Here is a 26,856-nt window from a genome sequence, read left to right on the forward strand (position 1 = left end):
ACATACCGCAACTAAAGAGTCCAAGTGTCACAACTAAAATCCAGCACAGCCAAATAAATATTAAAAAGCACATGATATAAAATTTAGCATCTTAATGACTAAAAAAAAATTTATTTGGCTGTGCCATGTCTTTGTTGTGGCCTGTGGAATCTAGCTCCTAACCAGACCATCTCAGCTCTATCTATACCGCCTTAGAAGCATGGGGTAAATTTCAGCCACTTTACGATGCCACTCCTAGACCATGGGAAACTATGTATCTCAGGCATTAGTCACCTACATATTCCACACATTTTTGGAGTGATTCTTACTGATCATAATCCTGTACCCTTTGTATTTGTGGTTGTTAAGTTGCCCAGTCGTGTCCGACTTTGCAATCCCAGGGACACACCAAGGTCCTCTGTTCTCCAACCATCTCCGAAAGTCTGCTCAAATTCATGTCTGTTGAGTCAGGGATTCTATCTAATGATCTCCTCCTCCTCCACTCCCTTCTTATGCTGCCTTCAATCTTTCCCAGCATCAGGGTCTTTTACAAAGAATCAGCTCTTCACATCAGGTGGCCAAAGTGTATATTGTTGGAATAAACATTTTTTTGTATCAATGTTCATGAGGTATATTAACCTATATATATTTAAAAAAAAATTTTTTTTTTTTTTGACAGCAAGAAGATCAAACCAGTCAATCCTAAAGGAAATCAACCCTGAATATTCATTGGAAGGACTGATGCTGCAGCTGAAACTCCAATACTTTGGCCACCTGATGCGAAGAGCTGACTCATTAGAAAAGACCCTGATGCTGGGAAAGATTGAAGGCAGGAGGAGAAGGGGACAACAGAGGATGAGATGGTTGGATGGCATCACTGATTCAAAGGAACTGAGTTTGAGCAAACTCTGGGAGATGGTGAAGGACAGGGAAGCCTGGCATGCTGCAGTCCATCGGGTCACAAAGAGTTGCATACGACTGAGCGACTGAACAATTCTGAAGAGAGCTTTGATAATTTGTCATTTAAAAGATTTCTCCATTTTACCTAAGTTGTCAAATTTATTGGCATATGGTTTTTAATATTTCCTTATATTTTAATATATAATTTAATTTCAGTAGAATCTGTAGTACTGTTCCCTCATATACTTTTTATCCTAATTTATCTGGCTAGAGGTTTGTCAATCTTATTGATCCACCCAGGGGAAGCACCATTTGGCTTCATTGGTTTTCTCTGTTGCTTCACTTTTTAAATTTTCCTTCCATTCTGATCTTCATCATTTCTTGTCTGCTTTAGGTTTACTTTCAACTTATTCTAGCTTTCTTAGGTGGTAGAAGTTTAGGTTATTGATTTAGTTCTTAATTTTTGGTATAAATATTCCTCTCAGCACTGATTTAGCTATATCTCACAACTTTTGATATGTGTGCTTCCATTTTCCATGGTTTTCCAGTGTCTATATTTCAAAATATGTTCTAATGCCCCTTTTGATTTCTGCTTTGACCAACATGAAAAGTTTATTAGATTCCAAACACTTAAGGGTTTTCTAGATGCCTTTCTGTTAATAATACTAATATAATTCTATTGTAGTTAGGGCAAATATTTTGCATCATTTAAATCCCTCCAACCAGTCCATTCTGAAGATCAGCCCTGGGAGTTCTCTGGAAGGAATGATGCTAAAGCTGAAACTCCAGTACTTTGGCCACCTCATGCGAAGAGTTGACTCATTGGAAAAGACTCTGATGCTGGGAGGGATTGGGGGCAGGAGGAGAAGGGGACGACAGAGGATGAGATGGCTGGATGGCATCACCGACTCGATGGACGTGAGTTTGAGTGAACTCCGGGAGATGGTGATGGACAGGGAAGGCCTGGTGTGCTGCGATTCATGGGGTCACAAAGAGTCGGACACGACTGAGCGACTGAACTGAACTGAACTGAAATTTATTTAGATTTGCTTTACAGGCCACAGTATAGGTATACCTTGCTAAAGATCTCATGTACGTTTGAAGCAAATGTGTAGTCTGCATTTGTTGGATAGTGTTCTAAAAATGTCAGTTAGGGCAAATTGGTTGATAATGTTCCAGTCCCCATTGATTTTCTGTCTACTTGTTCTATCAAGTATTGGAAAGGGGATACTGAATTTAATTTTAATGTATGTTGGCTGTCTTTTAATTCCATCACTTTTATATAATTTTGAAGTTCTAAAATTAGACACACAAACGTTTAAAATGTATGCCTTTTTTTTTTAAAATTTTTAAAGTTTTATTTGGCTGTGTCGGGTCTTAGTTGCAGCACTCAGTATCTTTGCTGCGTCATGCAGGATCTCTCTCTCCAGGTGTGGCATTCAGGCTCAGCAGTTGCGGCATTAAGGCTCCAGAGCACTGGGCTTAGTTGCTCCGTGGCATGTGGGATCTTAGTGCCCCAAGCAGGTATGGCATGCGTGTCCCCTGCATTGCAAGGGAAATTCTTAACCACTAGACTACCAGAAAAGTCCCTGAATGTATGAATTCTTGATAAAGCCTCTTATCATTGTGAAGTGACCTTTAAAGAATTCCTGGTTATACTCTTTGCTCTGAAATGTACTGTCTGATATTAAGACCGCTATTCTAGATTTCTTCTGATGAGTATTAACATGGTATATTCTTCTCTGCCCTTTTACGTTTGTCTTATTTGTGTCTTTAGGTTTGCTGTGGGCTTCTTGAAGGCATTATATACAGGTTTTTCCTATTTTATGCCATCTGATAATCTTTGCCTTTCATATGGGTTGTTTAGACCATCAGCATTTATGTGGTTGGGTTTAAATGGACCATGTTGATGTTTGTTTTTCTATTTAATCTATCTGTCTTGTTTCCTTTTTCCGTTTTCTTTTGGGTCAGTAGAATACTGTTTATGACCCTATTTTCTTTCCTGCTTATTAGCTGTATCTCTGTTTTTTAGTGGTTGCTTTAGGACTTAACAGTATATATTGCCTTCAAGGGGTATAATACCATTTTGAAAACAGGATCCAGCCTTTGGGGCCTCTTTCTCCCAAACTTTGTGCTACTGTTCTCATTCTTGTTCTTTCTCCTTGTGTTATGCCATATACCCTCATTATTTTTGCTTCAAAAAGCCAACATTGGCTTTGAAGAAGACTGAAAAACACGGGAATCAAGTTTTTATATGTACATATATATTTACCATTTTTGATGTTCTTTGTGTGTATACAATCCAGACTTCTAATAATATTTTCATCTGCTCCAAGGACTTCCCTTAACATTTCTGGTATTGGACATCTGCTTGTGATGAATTCTTTCAGCTTTTCTATGTCTCAAGAAATATTTCACTTTCATTTTTGAAAAATAATGTAGCTCGGTTTAGAATTCTAAGTTGAAAGCTTTTTTTTCTTTTTGTTCAGTAAGGCTATTGCTCCGCTTTTAGCTTGTTTACTTCCAACAAACACCCCGCTGCCATTCTAGTTTTTCTCTGTACCTGTGTCCTTTCTGAAATCTGTCAAGTTTTTCCCTTTATCATTGATGTTTAGCAGTTTGATTATATGCTTTAACAAATTTTCTTTTGCTTGTGGTTTGTTGATTTCCTTAGGTCTGTGGACTGACCATCACATTTGGAGAAATTTCGGTCATTATTTAAATAAGTTGGTTATGAAGTTAGGTTAGAAACTTGCTTCCAGGTTTATCCAATAAACATGGGTGGGCAAATAGCAGTAGCTTTGGACTCTGGCAGATGAGTTCAATCCTGGACTGCCTATCACTGTAGAACTGCGGGTGAATCTCACCTGTAGTACAGTAGTAATTCCAGTTATCTACTTTTAAAGGATTACTGTGAGAATGCAGTTGTTACTGTAAGTACTCAGGAGTGGTGGTTAGTAACTACACACCAGCATTCCCTTGATGACCTGGTTCTCCTTCTCCTAAGATCTTCGTGTTTCAATTGCTCTTTTAAGTCCTGCATTTCAGCTACTGTTTTTTTTTTTTTTTCCCAGCTACTGTTAACACTGGTAGCGGCGTACATGGAAAGATGGCAAGAAATGTAGAGGCCAAAGACTCAGTTTTGAGTAAACTGCCTTAAAGTGTGAATGATACCAACTGGGATGTTCTCTGCATCTCACCTTTGTTACAGTCAAGTAGGAGAGTTAAGTGCTCCATGGATCTGACCATCACTGTCCGCTCATCTTACATTTCGAACAGGGTGGGCTCAATAAGGACTCAATTTCTTGTTCTCCAATCCATTTGTAAACCTGTGGACAGTAGGCACTCATCAAGCAGACTGTGGGCCCAGGCCTTGTGCTAGGTTTCATGTAGAAATTTTAATCCTAATCTGAATTCTTCTTGCATACATTTAAACCAGCAGTTTGAATTTTGATTATTTTTGGCTGTGCAGGGTCTTTATTGCTGCGCTCGGGCTTTCTCCAGTTTTGGCGAGTGGGGGCTTCTGTTGGTGTGTAAGCTGGTCATCTTGCAGAGCAAGGGCTCTGGGCACGCAGGTTTAGCGATTGCAGACCATGGGCTTAGTTGCCCCAAGGCACGTGGGATCCTCCAGGAACAGGGATGGAACCTGTGTGCGCTACACTGGCAGGTGGATTCTTAACCCCTGAACCCAGCAATCTTAATTTTTATAGTCACATTGATCAGTCAGGGTTTTAGCTGCAAAGGCAGCTTTTTGTTTCTTTTTATAGAACGAACAGAACAAATAGTAGTTATCCAAATTGGAAATCTGTCCCTTTGAGACAGGGGGTTCTCTTAAAGGTAAGAATCAACTCTCCAACAACCAATCAGTGGTAGCTTTATTTATTATATCAAGGTTTAATCCCACTGTCCTGGTGGTTTCACCCCCATTCACAGCTTTAACTCCATCTAGTTCTGATCTCCAGCCCAGACCTCTCCCACTGCCTACTGGATGCCCCTACGTGGATGTCCAGTGAACATCCCACACTGTCTAAAACTGGGCTTTTCCCACGCCCACTCCTTCCACAGTGCTCTCCAACTGTGGCCAGCTATTCAAACCAGATACCTTGGGGTCATCCCTCAATCCCTTCTCTCAGGAACCTCGGTCTATTCAGTGAGCACACCAGAATCCAACGACTCACCACCACCCGTGTCCCTACTGTCGCTCACTTGGATTACTGCCATGTGCTTCCTAAATGGGCTCCCCGTTTAGTCTGGCCTGAGAGCCAAGGCCAGAGTGAACCTGTTACCGTCACATTGCTCCTCTGCTCCAAAACCCTCTCTCCAGCAGGGAAGAAGCCAAAGCCTTTGAAGTCACCTATCAGGCCGCGCCCCACGAGCAGGCTCCCCGGTACCTGCCGACCCACCTGCTCCTCCCTTCTTCGCCACCAGCACCAGCCACACTGCTGTTCCTGATTTGAAACTACAACCTCCACCTCCTCCTGGCACTGCTTCTCCCCTTCGCTGCTTTGCTTTTCCCTAATACTCACCGCAACACAATTTGTATTTTACTGATTCATTCTGCTTTTATCACCCAGTGAGATAAATTTCACAAGGGCAGTAATTTTTTCACCAGTGTAGGACCTAAGATAGTCCCAAGCACAGTAAGTAGTCGTTCAATAAATAACTTGAAAAAGTGAATTTAAGGCATTGCTCCCATTCCCACACCCCCCCCCCCACCCGTTTATTGAATGGTTTAAAGTCACACAAGAGTTCTTGGGTTGCGAATAAAAGCAAAGACCACTACACATTAGTTTGTCAACATGTAATGCCCTGGGTTTATTTTGTGAGAATTCTATCACAATTTTTTCCAGGTGGGATTAAAAACCTTAAGGATAATGTATGCCATTGGACTGGGCATTCAGACTTCGGTACTGACAAAGCACTAGTAGTAGTCTGTTAAGTACCATTCTCTTCACAGAAGAGAGGTCAAATATTTCCAAAGGAAGGCACCCGATATTTGTGGTTCTGGCCTTGCAGCCTTCTGGAGAATCTTAAAAGGAAAAAAGCTGGCTGGCTGTTTTTAGAAACTGGAATGATGATACACGTACAGCAATTACTGCATTCTTCTCCCTTATATCCTTTTTTTTGTAAGAACAAGTAAAGAATGAAGTCTTTTCAACAATTCGACAATAAAAAAGTACATTTTTTTTTCTTCTTGTGCTAAAAAAAGGGCAAGACAACATAAACTCCAGTTGTAAGGACTCCGTTTGCATACTTGATTTAACACTTTTTTGGTGTGGAAGGAAATGGGACTACTGGGCCGTGTGCAGAGCAGCAACATAACATTAGTGCTTTAAGTACCAGAACCCCCGCAGCTCTGCGGGCAGGCAGGGAGGGGGAGGATTCAAGAGACTTCATTTTTAGCTTGTTACTTGTCCTAATGAGAGTAGACCAGGAAGATCCCCATTGAACAGTACATTCCCCATTTTTTTTTTTAAAACTGATGCCTTTTTTTTTTTTTTTTTGTAAAATTCTGTATGTATGTCACCATTTTTTTTTTTCACATGATACACAGAAAACTCAGGGACCCAGAGGGGAACCAAGTTATGTTATACCATTTACAAAATACCAGGGAGTCCACGGCTACCTAACACATTTACTACAGCACAGGAACCAATGAAGGTACAGTGTACAAAAACTGTAAACACGGCACAATAAATAGATAAAACAGCAGGTTCCGCACCATGCACATGATGTGATGACACTTCATCTCGATACAATCTCACATCTCACACTCTTTGTTGCAATTTATTTCCCTCCCACCCCCCCCCCGCCCCCAAGTGCAAAGCATCACAAATGAACATTTCTGTATTCAAGTAACGTATATACAAGGGTATTACAAATATGCAGTACTGTACAGATAATTGCTGTATTCTTAATTTACAGATGTTGATTTTTTTTCCTATTAACAGTAAGAAAAGAAAAGTTGAAGCATGAGAGATGAGCACTGCTGTTGAGTCCCCACAGCTGCCACAGAAACGCATGTGCTGCATTCCACCATCCCTTGCATTTGAAACGCTCCCGATGCATAGCACCTAGTCAAGTCCCCAGGCTGCGGCTCCGCTCCTGAGGAGCTACGTCACCTCCATCGCCACTGTGTTGTCTGCTATGTTGTTTAGTGCTGGCTTTTCTGAGTCATGATTTTCCCTGTTGAAAAAAGGAGGACAATAGATTACTTCTCCGCAGGCAACTTAAGCAATCGAGATGACCTTCCCAATGAAAGGTCTAGATGTTTTTAATAACCGAAAGAAATCTGACTCTTTTGGGACAGGACAGCAAGCAGAGGGCTATAAACCCTGATGCTTTAAACACATAAAGAATAACCACACTTTAGAGTTTCAATTTCCTCCTTTATTAAACTTTTGCTAAGAACTTTAAAGAGGAGCGAAGTGAATGACGGTCATTCACATCAGGCCTTCAAGTCTGGTTCTTTCTCCACGTGGAGCTGAACAATCAGAAGACCAGGGTCTTAGCCGCTCCAGCCCTTCCACTGTTCTTAAGTAAAAGCAATCATTTATTGACTAGTTTTAACTACACCCAGAATACTAACGAAAATGGGATGAGTCTCCAGCAGATGATGACCACTTCTTAAGTTCAGGGGCATCCCCAGTGGTTCAGTGGTAAAGAATCCACCTGCAATGCAGGAGGATGCAGGTTTGATCCCTGGGTCAGGAAGCTCCCCTGGAAAAGGGGATGACAACCCTCTCCAGTATTCTTGTCTGGGAAATCCCACAGACAGAGGAGCTGGTGGGCTACTGTCCATGGGGCTGCAAAGAGGCAGACATGACTGAAGCAACTGAGCACACACTTAAAGTTCAAAAGGAGAAAGGATGCTTGGGTCAGAAACTAATAGCTATAGTCTGCTGCTACAAAGCTTGCCCCACTGCCTGGGGCCACTCCCAGCTAAGGACATCTATGGATCAGCCTGGCATTCAAGACAAAGTCCAGCCTCCTCCTACCACTAACCTTTCCAAATCTCTAGACAGACTAGTTACCTGTTAACCTCCGGTCACATCTGTATTTCCCCCCCCCTTTCTCCTTTTCCTCTTTGCCCAACCAAGATGAAATCTCATTTTCTAGAACATTCCCAGAATACCCCAGGTGTAAAAATATATATTAAAATTATAGCCACAATCTATACAATTAATGACAAACATATAATGGTTTGTGACACTGCCAGAACAATTTTTACCTATTACCTACAATTCTATTATTTAACTTTTCACACTTTTATGCTTGTCCTCTAACTAAACTGAAAACTCCTTGTCTTTCGCTTATTTTTTCAGCAAAGTACTTTGTAGACAGCAAGATTTTAATTACTGTTAATATTTAAAACAGAATAGAGCCTGGGCAAACATTCTAAACCATCTATTGAAACCTAAGAAAACAAGTTAGCATAGTATAAAATAATGATTAAAAGTTGACGTGACATGAATACTGTAACCCTTTACATTATTTACAGTATTCAGAGTAGCTTAGTGACTAGCCATGGTGGGTTCTATCAATTCTGTCCACTTGAAAAGCTGTGGAAGAAATTATAAGCAAAAGAAACATTCTACAGAGAACTCCTTCCATCCAAAGGTGGAATAAAAGGTGAAAGTACTATAAGCTCTTATTATACAAAGAAAATGATGTCCCAATTATAGATGCTATATTCACTATATGCCATTTAGTTCAAATTCTCAGCAGTATGTAATTACAACATTTACCTGTTTAGTTCTTACAAAAATAAGGAATTCTCATCTATACATTTTTAATGTATATAAGGAAAAGAGCAAAAAACATAGGGAATTCTCTGGCAGTCCAGTGGTTATGAGTGTGCGCTTTCACTACTGTGACTCGGGTTCAATTCCTGGTCGGGGAACTAAGATCTCACAAGTCACAAGGCATGGCCAAGAACAAACGAAAAACCCCCCAGAAAACCAGAAAGGAAAAACAAAACACAAAGAAATAAGTAGAGAGCAGTGCCAGAGAACTTAAGCTAGATCTCTTATTTTCAACACTCCGCGCTTCGGAAACTACTCACCGTGGGGCGGCATCCACAGAGGACGACGACGGGACCTTGGAAACTTGACAGCTTGCTGCAGCAGCCAGCTTTAAGGCAGACGGCGGGACAGCACTTAAAGTCCTAGGTATGTGTCGTGCATTTATAGGGGTGAGAGAGTTTACAGTGGCAACTGATGAAGGTACAGTCAATCGAATGTTGTTCCCAATCAGAACCTGAGTTGTAGCGGAGTTGGCAGCGGTCGCCGGGTGACCCGGCGCACTGTGGGAACCCGCAGTCTGGGTCACGCTTGCAGGCTGCAGCAAAGCCGGCCCTGCCGTCGACGGACTCGTGTGGACAAGTGCTGTGGGTGCAGTACTACTGAGGTGTAAGCCCTTGTATACTCCTAGGGAAAAGGAAAGACGCAGCTCAACAACCGCAACTCTGCTTTTGGTTTATCACTGACGTAGGTCACAAAAACAATCACAACTGCTGACACGTCTCTCTCCCTACCTGAGGCTGGAAGGACGCCGTTCACCCCAATTCCAAGCACCACATCCTCCTTCATCTTGAATCCCATCAGTTGTTCTGATGTCACCAAAGCAGAAGCAGCAAATTGAGCACTAGCAGAATCCAAAGTCTTGGACACAAAACCCTACAAAGGAAAACACAGAGCAGAGCTCATCAGCACCACTTAGTTTCCAACGACTATTAAAGCTACACAGCTATATGCCAAAATCAGTCTGCATACAAATGAAAGTGGCAAACCACTGAAATATCTTCATTTCTTCTTGACAGTCATAAATTTGATTAATGTTCAGGTTATCTTGTAACCTGAGGATTATAAATTTAAAAAATAAATTCTTTTTTGCTGTAGTACATCGCATTTTGGACCTTAGTTCCCAGGGATTGAACCAACACTCCCTGCATTGGAAGGTGGAGTCTTAACCACTGGACTGTCAGGGAAGTCCCAAGGATTATGGATTTTGATCTTATGTGACAATATATAGTATGAAATTACCAAAATAAACCTTTAAAATGTAGAAATGGTAAACCTCCAACACAAAGTATTAAACAAGAAACATGCTAGTAAAACATTGCAGTGATATGCAATGAATCAATGCATGAATAAATTCAGATAATGAATGAGTGAGTAGGCAAAACTTCCTTCACCAAACTTACACACATACATACACAACCAAAGGCAGCCAAGGGACAGTAAGGTAACTACCCCTTTAGAACAGAAGGAACAAAACATCAATTACATCCTAACTCAGCCTAGAGATTAAGAGGCCCCTTGAATTTTTTAAATGATATTTTCCTCTCAGATGTCTAGAGACACAAATCTCAGCCTTCCGTTAAGTTCTATAAATGTGCTTAAATGGCCAATATTTATCATGCTTTAGGTTCAAAAGTGATTTCTTTTAATAGTAAAAGAAGTTATTTTAGCATAATTTTTAATACATTTTAAGAAGAATTAAAAGTTCTCCAGATAATGAGCTAGGTGGGGCTGTAAGTTAAAGAGGTACATTCACAGACTACAAGATCAGGCTTGAAGACAGGGTCTCCATTTCATTTGCGCTTTTAGGTTTTACTTTTTTACAATAGGAAGCAGAGGGTGACAGCTTCTATACTCACCTGTAATGTTCTTTCTAAACCCTGTATAGAGTGGCTATGATGTAGATTCAGGCGAAAGCCACTTTTCTGCTGGTTAGATGCAAGGTTCTATGACAACAGTTGGTAATTAGAGATGAACTCTGGTGGGAAACATGAGGGATAATCATAAGACAGACAAATCCCTCACCTGTGGCATGGTGGTGGAGGAATTACTACTTGCTTGCTGTTGCTGAATTTGTGCAAGCTGCTGTTTCTGCATGAGTGCCAGCTGCTGTTGATGTTGCTGGTATTGTTCGGCTGTAAATGCTGAACATAAAACGAGAGAACACTTTATAGAAACGCAAAGCTATCACATGCAACTTACAATATATGAAAACAAATTTAAGCATTTAAAAAAATTTGCGCAAAATGAAAGCATTTGAGCATCCTGTTAAAGATCACTTCTGAATGAGAATTTCAGCATTTTTATAACCACGCTTGACAAGAGTGGCTTGAGTTTAAAGAGAAATAAAGTGAAACTTTGAGTTGCACATACCAAAGAGAAGTGCTCACTTCCCAAGCTTTGAAACCATTATTTTTTTGGTAAGCTGTGACACTTGTGCTAGACAGTGTAAAAGGTAATACCAGCTTTTTTCAACCGCATGTTGGAAATTCAGCTTTGCACTGAGCTTAAGAAGAGATCCAATAATTACCATCTGGTGTCTTTAGTTATTCATACTACTGTCCTAATCCATTCAGATGATCTCCAGCAGTTCTGTGCAGAAATACTAGCTGTTCTACATAGTTCTGAATTTTAGTCATTACAAATATTTCCTCCATATGAAATATAAGGTTGTTGGTTTATTACCTTTTTTTTTTTAAAAAAAAAAAAGAACCCATCCTTTAAGTTTAACAGGAAGAAAAGAGGCTCCAAAGGTTAATTAATTTTCCCCACCCAATTAACCCACCTGGAAAAAATCCAGTCAATAAGAACGGAGTTGTTTATGTTGGCTTACTGTACAGAATGATGTCTGAGGAAAGACTGTGTTATGCTACTTATGTTTGTCTATGGAGAGCTCAGTTCTAAAAAAAACAAACAAAAAAATGTTCATTTATTACCCCCCCAAAAAGTGTGTGCAGTTTTTAAAAAGGAAAACCTTTTTCTTTTTTTTTTTTTGCCAATTAAAAAAAAAAAAGAAAAAAACGTACATACAATCACAACATCTGACTTTAAGGCTTCTTTAAGAAGCCTGTGGTGTTTGGGTAAGAATTATTTCAGAACAGAAAAAAAAGGGTTAGCATGCATCCTTAGTCACTAGGGAATCTATAAACCATGCATATTCCCTCAATCTAAGGTTTAATGTTTTCAAAATACTGTCAACTAATTTGTCATCTTTAAAGATGTTTTGATAATTTATTTAGAATATTACATCATCAAGTTTTGCAATTTTCACTTATAACTCATGAGAATCTTTATCTTCTGGGGCAGAGTTTCTGCCTAGGACAACTAGAAAATACTTAGCTAGAAGTTAGGTAGAAATTCTACCATATTTTAAACAAATCAGAAAACTGTGACATAATATTTCAGAAAACCTCTGAAGTTGCAGTACTTACACAGACTTTTATACTTGAGCTGAACTAATTTCCTGGGTTACAAAGGCAAAAAATCATTTGTTGGAAAAACTCTACCATTCATTTTCCTATTTTTGGTGTTACAAATCTGTTTAGTTGATATACGTCCTTTAATGAGATTCTTCTTGTTATTTAGTCAGTCATACTTGATTCTTTTGCGACCCCATGGACTGTGTTCCCAGGCTCCTGTGTCCACAGGATTTCCCAGGCAAGAATACTGGAATGGGTTGCCATTTCCTTCTTTAGGGGATCTTCCTGGCCCAGAGACTGAACCCATTATCTCCTGATTGGCAGGTGGATTCTTCACAACTGAGCTACTAGGGAAGCCCTGTTTTTTTTCCTACTATGTTGGTAATCCTCAGATCTGAACTCTGCAGGAAAAATTCTTTTTTATTGATAAATACATTTTTTTATTGATAAAAGGATAATCCATAAATAGTTTCATAAGAGCACGTTTCTGTCAAAATGACCATTTCCATATAACAGAAATAAGTTAAACCAGAACTTAAAAAAAAATTTTTTTTAAATAAGGCTGTCTTGAAACAGAGATTATAATTAACATAATATTTATCTTTATGCTTAAAAATTTCATAAAAAGAAACTGCTTAATGCCAAAAAGACAATTTAAGTATTGCTAATACATTTTTGCAACATCTACTTTAATTTCCTAAGCTTGAGTGAGCTGCCTAAATCTTGAATTTCCTGGTAGGAGATGCTTAATAAACTTGAAAACAACAACAACAACAACAACAAAAAAACCCCATTACTGGAAGGTTACATCATTACATACCTAAAAAACAGTAATTTAGCATCCACTAGAATAGATCTGTGTTCAGAACTCCATTTATATGAATAAAAATATTCTTTTGCAGAACTTTGCTGGTGTTTGTGACTTAAAATTAGCAATATTAAGTTATAAATCGATTTCAATAAAGGTTCCAAATATTTTACCTATTTAAGTCAACATTTCAGTCCTCAGTCTCTGAGGGTTTTGTGAATTTCATTTTTTAAACAACTGTTAACTTCCTAATGCAGATCTAGAAATTAAAAAAAATGCAACCAACACTTTAGATCACTACCACTCACTGTGACTTTAGGTCCTCATGTTAGCCTGTTTCGTACATACCTCTATACTCCAGAGTCTAGCTATAAACACTTCCCTGGACATTTCTGATAAAACGTTCTGGGAGAAATGCAGAGTGACATACACGCCGGAAGTGATGGAAGCAAAAACATGGGTCTCGGGGCTAAGAGATATGATTTTCCTTTCATTCTCAGCTCTATCATAATTAGCTGAGTATACCTAAGGAAATTACTTAATCTTCTGGAGCTCAGTATATTTATCTAAAATATACAAGTACTAAATTAGGTGATCATGAAAGTCCTTTTCAAGACATAACATGCTAAAGGGTTTTAGATTTCTTCTGAAAAATAACAATTCCAATCCAAAAGGCTGTTATGAATGAGTAAGGAAAGCTTGGACAAAGGTCAGGTAATAAATTTGGGCAAATAAAAGCTGAACTGGGTTTCACGTTGTTCCTTACACAAGAAACTAAGATGACCTTGAATGCCATCTAATTCAAAGCCTAACCAAATTCTAAGTGGAAATAAACCAAAATGACCATATTTCCCTAAATCTCTATCGAAAGGTTTTAGGTTGTATGTCTACCTCTAGATATGGTGTGGTAGTCAAGTTTACAATTCATATGAAGAGGGACAAGCTGGTCTGGTGAACAGATCACCAAACCTAGAATCAGAATCATTTCACAGAACCAAAGAATGTTAAATCAGGAGAGTTTCTTGGTGATTTCCTCTATAACCTCATAATAGAGATGAAGAAACTTTCATCTGAGATCACAAGGATTTTAGTAGTGGAAACTGCTAAACTACCCTGAAACCAATGAGATTTTAAATATAGAAAGAAACAGACAAAAGTTTGTTTTAGATTTAATATCATTTACAAAAAATAATCCAACATTTTATGTAGCAACAGTGTGCCTCATGCTTGTAGAGCCCAGAAACCACTACTGTTTGGGTAGCTTCTAACAACTCTCTCAGGGTAGGAATTTAGATGAAATAATTTAAAACTTCATGAATCCACTTCTTATGCAAGGAACTATTATGTGCCAGGTACACCAGCCCTGGAACAGTCTGGTGTTCAGGATGCTGGCCTTTAAGTCACATTCCTATAGCTGGAGCAGATCAGTGGAATAATTGGAGGAGGTATGGGGAGAGTGACAGATAATTTCAAAAAGGAAACAATTTCAAAACTTGAAAATTCAGTCTGAGGTGATGGATTCTAGGTTACCAGAATACACACTGTGTTTTATAAACAAACAAACCCAAACATCTATTTTAAAAGATACTCATCAATTAGAAATTTCTTTGAGCAGTATAAAGCAGAAAATTATTTTAATGCAAGAAAGAGAGGTCACTTTAAAGAAATAAACATATCTGAAATGACTCCACACAGTATTACAGTATGACCCCTTAATCAGTAAGCTTGAATTGATAGTATGGAGGTCACAAGCACTTATCAGTTATCTAAAATACCCAATCTGAAAACAAAACTTTGTTGTAATTCATTTGATAACAAACTACAACCAAACCTGAATTCATCTGGCTGCAAATGTCTGGAACACGAGATTCCTTGTGGTCAAACCTGCCACTGAGTGTAACTATTCTCGCACTTCACTACACAACTGTAGGACTATTAATGTATTTTACTATGGGGACCACCCCAGACTCTGCTGAGCAAGTAATTCAGAGTTTTGAAACATATCTGGATAAGGATAAGGTCCTACAAATTTAAAAAATGTAGTAATGACAACATTCAAGTGTTCAAATCTAGTTACTGTCCTATAATAAGATTAAAATTTTATGCCACCTAATAAGGGCCTACTACTATACAGCACAGAAAACTCTACTCAACATTCCATAATGACCTATATGGGAAAAGAATCTAAAAAAAGAGTGGATAAATGTATTAATATATGTATACCATTCAGTTTGCTGTACAGCAGAAACTAACACAACATTGTAAATCAACTATACTCCAATGGAAATCTAAAAAAAATTCTTTAATGCTACAAACAGAAGTAAACTGTGCTACTGAGAAAGCTACAGATAAGGAGACTTAGAAACTATCAATCTAGCTACAAATTTCCCATTGACTTACAAAAATAAATCTACCCTACAGAGATGGGAGTTTAGGAAAATGACTTAAAATGCTGATAAAATTTCACTGAGAAACAGGAATTCAAATCCTGAATATATAATGGTGGTTTAAAAATCACTTTTCTGTTTTCAGTCTTTCTGAATTAGAGTCCTTCCTAATTATGAAAAAAGGTATTAATTCTGAATCTGTTATCCTTTCAAACACATGCAAATGAACAGTCATGCAACCAACAGCAAGTTTTCAAAGATTGTTTATTTTTTCCTTTTTCTTTTGTCTGCACCTCATGGCTTGTAGGATCTTAGTGCTCTGGCCAGGGACTGAACCTCGGCAGTGAGAAAGTGTGAAGTCCTAATCACTGGACTGCCAGCGAATTCCTCAAAGACATTCTTGTAGATAAAAGTATGAGAAAAATATTCTTGAAAATTGTCCAAATCACATTTTTTACTAAAGACTATTTAAAATACACGACTTATCCTTAAGTACTAAAATCTAGTTCTAAAAGCTCTAACATGGTGTCACTCTGCTGTACCGTATTCAGAAGACCAAGCACTCTAGCACCTGATGACCCCTCTGGCTGCACAGCTATGCAAAGTGGTGAAGGCCGGGAAGCAAGCAAAAGACTCTGACACTTGCCTACGGAAGCTCTGTGCTAGGGCACACGCCCTGTGCTGGAAACGACTGGCTTCAGATGCCATCATGTGGTTTCCTATTTGGAAGTGAGAAGAGGCACTTCTAGAGGATTATCCAGAAAAGGGATAATCAGTCCAGAGGGCATTACTCTGTCACAGCACACATATTAATATTTAAAACTATGACAGAATAATAAAAAGTGGCTAAATTGACACCCACATATTTGGCTTAAAATAGCAGGCAAGTGTATCAGCTGACTCGTATGTCACATAATGACTGGTTAAGGTCTAAAGTCAGTGTGGTAACTATTAAGCCTAAAAAAATTCCTTTAGCAAGTACCATGATGAGTCCATCTCCTTCTTTTAGTTAAGTCCATCACAGCCAGTTTTTCCTCTGGCATCAGACTAGATCAGAGTTTTTGTGGCTGAATTCCAGACAGAGTAGTTTCGTTTGCATTTAGGGGCTATGACAAATGAAAAAAAAAAAACAAACAACTTTAAAACTACATCAAACGAGATGAGATCTTAACAGAGGGTGAGGTAGCAACGCAAGCACTGACGCTGCAGAAGGAGCCGTAACAGACTCACTCCCCTCATTCCCAGAGTGGCTCACGCTTCTAGTTCAACTGTACTTAGAATCCTCTGTAACAGCTGAACTGCTCAAGTTTTTCTTTTCTCCAGGGGAATTCAATGAAGTTAAAGGTACACATGACATGAGTTCACTGTTATATACTTTACAGGGAAAAGCTTTAGGTTTCTGGAATATTCACAAACATGAAAGAATAAAGTGTTACCCTAAAGCAATTCTGTAAGTATACAGAAAGATCTAGGAAATTTACAGGAAAATTGAGAATTAAGTGCAAGAGAAAACAAATGATAAACCCACCCATTTAATCTGATTACATATATGGGGGAAGGAAATAATGGAAAAGAAAATTACACAGTTATTAAAGATTTTTTACCTAAATTTTCGGTAATACTATTGTTCCATGTTCATCTTTTAACATTCATTGGCAAACATAAATCAAATAAGTGTTACACTATCAACGCTCACTTAAGTAGTACAGCAAAACAATTTATGTGAAAAAGATCATATAAGATCCTTAGGATAGTTATACAACTTTAAGAAGTGGAGAAGATAAGAAATTGGTCCAACAAGCCAGTTTTCTACATCTAGTCCCAAAGAATTTTAAACAACTTTTAATCTTTATCAGGGAAACATAAGTTTATACTATTAAAATCTCTACACTCACACCATATAAAACCTTCATGCTGAAAAATCCTTTTGACTTTTAAGACTATAAAAGCAGAGAGAAACTGAATCTTCACGATGTAGACTCCAAAATTAATGGGATTATAAGTAATTTGTTAGGTAGGCCTCAGAATAATTTAGATTATCTTCTACTTGATTTCTGAAAAGGGTTTATATTTCTTATGAGCTGAAAGACTTCCCTTTCATGGAAGTACTTTATTTCTAATCACAGAGAATATTAATTTATGGAAACTTTTCTGAAGGTAATGAGGCACATTTTCATATTAGGTTTAACTGTAGCCTTACCAGATAATTAGGGGAACAGATTAAATTATCTTTATAGCCCATTCAAAATCTGTATTTAAATTATCTTTATAAATATCTGCAGTAAAAACTTTAACAGTGCATTTCTACAATCTACATGCCTCAAACAACTGGCATTTGCTTTAAAATAGAAAACTAAAATTTGGGGAATATTTTAAGTAGATGGCATTTATATGAGACCCATTTCACAGTGTAGATATAATGCTAAAGTATATATTACCTGAAATGCTTCCAAATTATTAGAATAATCCTTAAACTTAGATGTTCTTTGAAAAGTTAGTGTCCCTCTTATAAATTATTCTGAATTACTATGTCAGCAGAAAAAGCGTGCCTATCTATCAAGTTGCGGGCTTACTTTAAAGCAGTCTAGTAAAAGCCCAGAAAAGTATCCACTATCAATTTACGGTCCATTTTCTTTCCATATTATTTGAAAACAAATAGCTGAATCTTGGTGGTTCATGAAGTGCAACAGGAAACAAATGCCAAATGCCAAACATTATAAACAGCACTAAAATTCTTGGGTCTGCAGAAATGTTTAAATGAAGACACATGCACAATCGGGATTCAAATAAATACTTAAACCTAGATTTTAAGAAAATACTATTTTAAGAGAAGGGGATTTTTCACTGAAAGAACAGACCACATATTCCCAAAACTGAGGAACCCGAGGCTTCTACAGAAACACACATCAAAACGAATGAACGTACCGAAGTGTGCTGACCCACTGCTGCTTTTGCTCTGCGTAGAGGTACCGCATGTCTGGGTCCCGGGTTGTGCTGTGCCTGCTCGATTTGTACTCCTGTACAATTTTCGACAGGAGAGTTCGTCATTGTCACTCTCATGTAGGGATGGTGTCCGAGGCCTAAAATGCCGCCATCGACATGATTTGATATTGACGAGTATCTGACTGAGGTCTTTAGACAAAGATTTGTCCGAGGTATTTGTTTCTGAGGTATTGGCAGACTGATTGACTGGAGAATGTTGTGGTGAGGAAAGCATGTCCAGATCCAGATGGCGAAACACGCCGTCGTAGTCTGAGTGCGCTCTGTCCAGTAAGACCCTGATAAAAACCAGTCAGAAAATGTATGTAGAACAGCTATTCAGAAATTACACAAGAGTTTTTTTTTCTCACCTCCCCAAGTCCCCCAAAGCCATCTCATACTGAATATTTAAAAGCTATAAATTTGATCATTTCAGTATTTGGCTCTGTAGGCTAAACTCTAAATTTCTGTTAAGGTTCTTGTACTTTTTAATGGTTCGATTAGAGAAGAAAGTACTTCACCTTGAAGAATAAAGTATGCTGTCCACCTTACAACAGAAAGCCTTCTAACCATATGTTACTGTCACCATACAAGAGAATTTGATCTTTCACTTCCATTACAAAGCACCAAAACATTTATGAAGCATTGCTAACGTATCTGTTCCTTAAGCAAAAAGTTTTTTTTTTTGAGGGAGTAGGTGGGATAAAAACAATAAACGTATGTGATCTTTGGATATTTTACACTATTAAAATTTCTTGCAGACAAAATATTTGAAGTCACCACTCGAGAGGATTTATTTTTACTTTATTTATATAAACTTTATAAATGAATCCATCTTAAAATGCTAACACTAACTAATGCTAGTATAGAATAAAATACAGCCAACATAGAGAACTTTCACTACTAATGATGAGGTTGAAAAAGCACTCAATAAAATGTGTCTTAACTGGATAATTCTAAACTGACATGAATCGATAACAACTGCAATTAAGACCAAAAATGAAAGAAACGTGTATAAGTCATTAATTTACTGTAAATTATACCCTTAGGTTTCTTCCTGAAGGCACTTTGATCTGTTTTGCCTTTTAATTTTTTTTCACTAATACATGAGTCTTTCTTTTCCTTCGCTTTCATGTGTTTGGCAATCCCTCCCCTCCCCACACAACTTCTCACCTAAAGACCTCCAGAGCATCAAGACTCCATCAGGTCTAGACAAACGCGGTGTCCTGACAAGCTGAGGTCAAGATCAGGTCCTGCATGGAGCCAGGAGCCTTTCCTCTGATGTGTTAACTCAGTGTCCTAGTTATACGACATTTCTTAGCCTATTTAATCCTTTTTCTCAGTATCTCCCAGAATGCCTAAAATAATTTTGGGTAATTTCTTTAATGTCATATGGGATTCCCTGATAGCTCAGTTGGTAAAGAATCCACCTGCAATGCAGGAGACACTGGTTCAATTCCTGGGTTGGGAAGATCTGCTGCAGAAGAGATAGGCTACCCACTCACTATTCTTGGGCTTCCCTTTTTAGCTCAGCTGGTAAAGAATCTGCCTGCAATGTGGGAGACCAGGGTTTGGTCTCTGGGTTGGAAAGATCCCCCAGAGAAGGGAAAGGTTACCCACTCCAGCTTTTCTGGCCTGGAGAATTTCATGGACTGTATAGTCCATGGGGTCACAAAGGGTCAGACGTGACATTTTTTAAATGTCATACAATTTATGTAATCATGATATACACTTGCTTTCATCTACCTCTGAGGACAGATATCTGAGGTTTTCAATTTTGAGAAGAAAAGCAGATCCATTAGGGAACCACTAGTTATGCATTAAAAGCTACTGTTGTTTAACAAGTAACAAAGTGGCAAAATATCTTAGTCAAAAAAAAAACAAAACAAAAAAACAGTTAAGAAAAGGAGGTGGGAAGAAATGAGCTCTTTGGAAGAATCACCTCATTTTAAACTTTAGCCTGCCTCCATCACCCACATCTAAGACATTCCTCTGCTAGGAGCAGAGATGCCTCACCTTCCACCGCGCCCAACCCGTCTTCGTGCAAATCCGATGCACCGCTGGGGCACGGTCAGGGTGGTCAGGCAGTATCGGTATCGCACATCCCCTATTCCTCCATCGCTAGGACTAGTCCAAGGCCAGTTGCCAGTTTGGTCTAAGTGAGGCTTAAAAAGAAAAATCCGAATTGTTATTTATTTTTTGTCAACTAAAGGTAAACTGTTTGTTATTTACAAAGATAATCCACACTTACAGCGTAGTACTGACAGCCTGCCTTCCTTCGGAAAGCAAAAGGGCCATCGGGATCATTCTCTTCCTCAGCTTCTGAAGAGCCAGAGAGAACCTTTAAATAAAAGGCAGTGCGTCAGATTGTGTGCCTTCCTATGTTCCTCATCTGCATTCACAGAAAATCCTTGCACTCACCTGGGAAAGAGGCTCTTCGTCCGAGCTGGGGAAGTCATACTGGTTCAGGTCTTTAGCGTTAAAGACCGGCAGCGTGGTGGGACTGGCCTGTTGAGGAGCAGCAGCAGCAGACGAAGGTAAGACTTTGGGCTTCTTTTCATATTTACGTTTAGGTCGGATAAGATCAGCCTTATCTTGCTGCAATACAGTCATGAATTAAACACTAGAAATCATGGTCAACAAACTCAAGGTTGGGGGAAGTTTTAAAAAAAAGTTTACTGCTAACATGAACTCATAGGAGATACAAGACTCTTACGTTTTGTAATTTTCTAATGTAAAAGTCTTAGAGGTTGTTCTCTGTGAAAACATGAATATGTTCCTACAACTTAAACAGGATCATAAAATACTTTGTTTCAATTAAAGTAAAAGAAGAGAAGCTCTCCTGAAATCCTTTAACTACAATTAGTACTTACTGCTGGCTTCTATATATTTTTAACTTTCTACAAAAATTCTAGGAGATAATTTTTTAAAAGGAACTTTTAGTTAGCCTTCATCCTAAAGAATTAACAAATCAATCCTGGGAAAGTAATAATGAAAACATATACACAAAGCAAACTTCAGATACCTGTAAACATAGTGAAAACAAATCCATAGTACTAAGGTATTAAAAAAATAAAGAGCAGTAAAGACTTGCTAGCTCTACAATGAAAGCAAATGGGGAGCAGTTTTAGAGGATAAAGATACGAAAGCACTAAAGCAGGAAACAACTCAGGGATAAAATACATAGGCAAGAGCGATGAATACAGTTGCACATTAGAAATACACATGGCAGGTGAGGGCAGAGGTGAGGAGAGATGAATTTGAGGTGGAAGCAACAGGCAAGGAAGATCAGAGGCAAAAGTGGTATTTGGTAGGAAGAAACAGATCATGGTGAGTATCATGTTTGTGTAAATATGCTAAGTATTTATATCAAGCTTTATGAAGTTTATGGCATTATGGTTTTTAAAGAAAAGTTAATGAAACTATAAGATCTCTCTTTGCAATTTCTACTGCTGTATCTATAGGCCAGTCTTAAAAGCTGGCTTTCATAGTAGGGTTTATAAACAGATTTCTCCTTTTTACTCTGATTCTAATGATAAAAATCACAAGCATTCTGATCACCTTATTAACTTTAAACTCCTTCACGTCCATCGCCTCCTGGTGTTTGAACTGACTGCTGTTGGCGATGGGGACAAGGGGGATGCTGTACGTGGGCTTCATGGGCTGCCTCTGAGCCATGACCTCAGACATGATCTCCCCACTGTAGTCACCCAAATTATACCTGAAATGGTATGAAAAGGGTTACAGAGTTAGTTCTTCTCAGTACTTACCGTCATGATGACTAATAACTAACTCAGATATTAACTATAAACCCTGATGAAACTTAAGGTAAGATTACAGGTAAACTACCTGATGAATGCTTATTGAAAGTAAAGATTACATAAATCCTATTGCTTCTTTTACTTTTTGGCTTATGGCTTTACCATGCCACCATTAATAGATAACCATGGTGGGGGAAAGGGGGATTTAATTTTAACATAGCAATTTTGGTGACAGATTTGGTGGAGATATTGAAATTCATGCCTGAAATGGTACTGAGGAACTTTCTGCTAATTTGAGTTACCTGTGCCATAAAACTAATTATTCTGAAATGAATCCTAAGAAACTGAATAGTGGTTTCCTTTGGGAATAGGGACCTGGAAACAGGGGAGTGTAGCCTGAAGTTTTCACCGTGTTTCTGCTGAAGGATTGTGTGTGTATTTAGTTGCTCAGTTGTGTCCAGCTCTTTTGCAACTCCATTAACTGTAGCCTGCCAGGCTCCTCTGTCCATGGGATTTTTCAGGCAACAATACTGGAGTAGAATGCCATGCCCTCCTTCAGGCAATCTTCCCAACCCAGGGACCGAACCCACGTCTCCTGCACTGCAGGTGGGTTCTGTACTGCTGAGCCCCCAGGGAAGCCACACTGAAGGGTTATCTAGGTATTAAGAATACGGGCCTTTCCCCCATCCCTGTTTCATACTTTTCTGCTAAAAAATCTCAGCAAGTGTTAAGAAAAAATCCAGTATCATTTAGTAAACAAAATAAAAACTTTAGAAGTGACAAATGTTCTCTCCCTCACAGCTCTGCACTAACTCAAGTCTAAAAGAAAATGATTTTGAAATGGAAGTATCCTGCATGACAATTTTACTGAATCCAGTCACTTTAAAAGTGAAACTAGAGAGAGGAAGGCATGTAAAATTACACAAAGTACATCAACACCACATATTTCAACAGTCTCTAACTATTATTAAAAGAATGTATTTCTGGAGTTACAGAAAACTGCTTAGGAAATAAATGACCTCTACATAAAATTCTAATGGTGCCGTGCTTCTCATGCTATTAAAACATACTTTACCTCTTTTCCATTATTTCCAGTGTTAAGTGCAATAGCTCTCTTTTACTCTTTTCTCTTCTTTTTATCATCTCTAAAATAGTAACAGCCCGGCTTAGGTCTCGACGCAGCTTAAGCATTTTTTCATAAGAGGCTTCATCATTTTTGCGATTCTGCAAGTATGAATTTGCTTGTTTAATGTCAGTAAGCATTTCTGAGTATAGCTGGTGACATATGTATATATATATTTGAAAGGTGAGATTAGAATTTAAAGACACTTAAAGGGAACATGGATCACCAGGAAATCAATTTGAATATGGTTTTTAATGAAACAACATAAAAAATATATCATTAATAACTCAGTAATGAATTTAAAGGCAGATTCATTTAAAATTAATATTTTTCATTATAAAATGTAGAAAGTCTTTCTAAACACAAAAGAGGTTTCTGATGCTGAAGCATTTATAACTATAAATATATTTTCTTACATCAAAAAAAAATTACAAAAAACTCTCCCCAGGTTTCCTTACTTTCCGCGTCTGCATTTTTTCAGTTCGTCTTCTAAAAGCCACATAAGGATCATTTGTGCTCGAACCATCTCGCTTCTCTTGTTTTACTGATGGGATAAGAGACGGACCTCGACAGTTTTTTCTCTTTTTAATCCAGTATTCATAAACTTCTCTAATTAATTCATCGTCTTCTTTTAGCAGTAGTTTGGCTTCCTGCAGACTGACTGGCTAAATGTAAAATCATTATGTCATTTTTATATAATACAAAGAAAAGTTCAAAAGTACTTCTAATTTAAATGACAATAACCAGAATAACAGTATTAATAGCAAATATGTTGAGTACCTTGTACATGTCAGAAAAGGAGCTAGATGCTTTATGTAAATTATTCTATTTAATTTTCACAACAATCCTATAATGTTTGTCATCTCTATTTTACACATTGGGAAACAGACACACACAGAAATTTAAACCTTCTGCTGAAGGTTATATAGGCTAGAAATGGACAGAGATATGAATTCAAGCTTGTCCAGAGCCTGCTCACTTGCCCTCTTTCTAACTTTACACTGTTTTCACACAAAGAGATACATATATATACATATATATTATATACACACATTCATTATATATACAATGAAGCTGTACCTGCTGACCACTGCCTTTTTCTAGACGGTCAATCATCTCCTCAAACTGCAATGGGCAGATGTCCATTTTCTTCTTCAGTTTATTCACAAATACTTCATCTTCAGAATCCAAATCATAATCGGGCTGCTCAGCATCCAAACTAAAAGCTGACAGAAGAAACCACACGCGATCATTTACTGCGTGGAAACGCGGACAGAAACCTCTCACTGATATCTGGGCTATCTCTAGGGAAACAGGGAAGATTTTTAAACAGATTTTGTTTTCAGGCTTGAAAACAATCTAAGCTTCTTGCATTGAAAGTTTAAGAAAGAAGACCATCTTTACTGCTATAAGTGATAAAAGACTGGATGTGACCCGTGACCCCGTCCCACACAAAGCAAGCTAGAAGCCCACTAGTAAAAACAGAAAGAGATTGTTAAATGTGCTGGGTTGAACTGAACAAAAATTCTGTAGCTCAAAAATGATAAAATATCAGCAATTTCATGGGATTTGATACCACAATAGAAGAATAAGGTTTTTAAGTAAGATTGTTTCTAGAATGCTTAAGTCCCATTTTGTAAATTATCGAACTGCTTCACTGACAGCTCAGGGGTGGTATTTAAAGCTGAAGTGTTAGCCACTGCCAGTAAGGGTAACAGCTGTCACTCACTGAGCTCATTCCTGCCGAGGTTTGTTGCCTCATGAGAATCATTGTCATAGTGAGAGAAATAGGAAGTTTTCCTTTCAAGGAAAATTTCCCTTTCAAAATTTGTCAAGATTTGAAAAAAAAAAAAAGGCAAGAACCATTGCTTTATACTATATTGTCAAATGTTGTTCAATTACTTTGCAAAATTAAACTAGTTTGATAATAATGTAAGTAAAATATAAGAAGCTTGATACCAAAATCTGTCTCATACCTTTTCCTTCCTTCAACAGTTCCTCCTAAGTTCCCACCGCCTTCAAACCCACAACTGTGCAGTTGTATGAGGCCCTTTCTGACGGCCTTGCTAGTTTCATCTGCACATTATAACCAGCAACATCAAATTCCGTTTGCTTCACACAGCAGGCTCCTCTTTCCCTGTCTTCAGGCCTTTACATTAGCTCTTTCCTGCCTGGTCCTCCAGGCAAAGCCGAGCCTAACATCAACTCCTGTGGAATCCTTTCTGGACTGCCCCCCCACCCAATAAGTGGTTCCTAACTATTTTATCTTTTTTAGAAGTTATGAACCCTCTCTCTCCAGAAAAACATGGTGTAAACATATACTATTTTATATAAGTTATAAGCAGAAAATTCAAATGTCCTTAAAACAGCTTGTGGCACTAAGGTTAAAAAATTCCTGTCCTAGATCACTCCCCTTCTTTTGTACTACTGTTATACATACTTAACAATCTTATTTGCTAAACATTCGAATATGCTCAATTTTCTTGAGCAGAGGGATTGTATCTCGTTTATTTCTGTAACACTGAACACTCAACTCCTCAGTCCTTACCAGGGTCTCACATCTAGAGGCACACGATGTTCATCTGTTTCTCATAAGTGGTGATAATTTTGATCCCCAGTCAAGAAACTGCCCAATACTCCACTGTGTATCTCCGGCTCATGCCCCCCCTCCACCAGCTTGTAACTAATAACCAGTTTGTGGGGAGAGCTTAAAGACCGTGCAAATACCCTGCTCCTCATCAAAATTTCCTCTTAGGTACACACATTGGTGATTCTTATGTGAGTCAGTCTTGATCATGTAATTGCAAAAATGATTTTCTGGGTTTCTCTGAATTTTTATTAAAAAAAAAATTATTTTGTATTGGGGTATATAGCCAATGTTGTGATAGTTTCAAGTGGACAGTGAAGGGACTCAGCCACACATATACATGTATCCATTCTCCCCCAAACTCCCTTCCCATCCAGGCCACCATAAAACACTGAGCAGAGCTCTCTGTGCTATACAGCAGGATCCTGTTGGTTATCCACTTTAAATACAGCAGTGTGTACATGTCCATCCCAAACTTCGTAACATCCTTTACTCCATCATTCTCTTCACCACAGCACCACTCCACTCTTGGCTGACATTCTCTACTGTAAAACCGTGAGACTAGTCTTCACCACTTACCACTCTGTTTATTACCAGTATGGAACTCAGAAATTTTTACCTTTACAATGGTTCACAATTCATTACTGTACTCAACTATTCCACTGCTTAAAACATTCCCAAACTAGCCAGTGGAAACTCCAATGTCCTCCTGTGATATGCCTCTGCCATTTTTGTGAGTTCTTAATTTCTGGCATAACAAGATGTTCAGGTTTATCTTGACTTACCCTCCCCCAGCCCTGGGATCAGCCATCTTTCCACATATTCTTGGCCCTATTTAGTGGTTACGGACCAGGGACTAGGTGTTAGATGTGCTTATTGCTACTGAATATTTTTGCTTCTTGGCTTTACCAGTGGACAGAACCAGAAATGCACAGATCTCTATCTTTACACACACACACACACACACACATATTCAAATACACAACAAGACTGCCTTTTAAAAGAGATTTCCTTTGAGGATTAGCAAGAGAATCTTGAGACTCAAATCTGAGGGGAAGGGAGGAGACATTTGTTCCTGCCTATTCTGGTCAGAACTGTTTTGTCCTTTCTT

General features: G+C 38.3%; 1 protein-coding gene across 5 annotated transcripts in view; it reads right to left on the minus strand.

Moving 5' to 3' along the window:
- Positions 1-5,665: 5,665 nt before the first annotated feature.
- Positions 5,666-26,856, minus strand: part of EPC1 (enhancer of polycomb homolog 1) — a 99,203-nt gene continuing 78,012 nt past the window's right edge. The window contains exons 3-15 of one of the 5 annotated variants that reach the window (XM_040248050.1): positions 24,239-24,384; positions 23,617-23,823; positions 23,111-23,259; positions 21,836-21,995; positions 20,696-20,872; positions 20,526-20,615; positions 20,291-20,439; positions 18,221-18,573; positions 10,707-10,825; positions 10,541-10,627; positions 9,416-9,557; positions 8,945-9,308; positions 5,666-7,065 (exon numbers count right to left, since the gene is read on the minus strand). In XM_040248050.1, coding sequence (XP_040103984.1) covers positions 6,993-7,065; positions 8,945-9,308; positions 9,416-9,557; positions 10,541-10,627; positions 10,707-10,825; positions 18,221-18,573; positions 20,291-20,439; positions 20,526-20,615; positions 20,696-20,872; positions 21,836-21,995; positions 23,111-23,259; positions 23,617-23,823; positions 24,239-24,384 — 2,216 coding nt within the window. In that variant the 3' untranslated portion in view covers positions 5,666-6,992. Of the gene's footprint in view, positions 7,066-8,940; positions 9,309-9,415; positions 9,558-10,540; positions 10,628-10,706; positions 10,826-11,382; positions 11,582-18,220; positions 18,574-20,290; positions 20,440-20,525; positions 20,616-20,695; positions 20,873-21,835; positions 21,996-23,110; positions 23,260-23,616; positions 23,824-24,238; positions 24,385-26,856 lie in introns of those variants that run through there. The other 4 variants (XM_040248052.1, XM_040248051.1, XM_040248053.1 and 1 more) reach the window with 4 other exon arrangements.

This window comes from Oryx dammah, unplaced genomic scaffold (assembly GCF_014754425.2).
Source record: "Oryx dammah isolate SB20612 unplaced genomic scaffold, SCBI_Odam_1.1 HiC_scaffold_10, whole genome shotgun sequence".
Classification (NCBI taxonomy): domain Eukaryota; kingdom Metazoa; phylum Chordata; class Mammalia; order Artiodactyla; family Bovidae; genus Oryx; species Oryx dammah.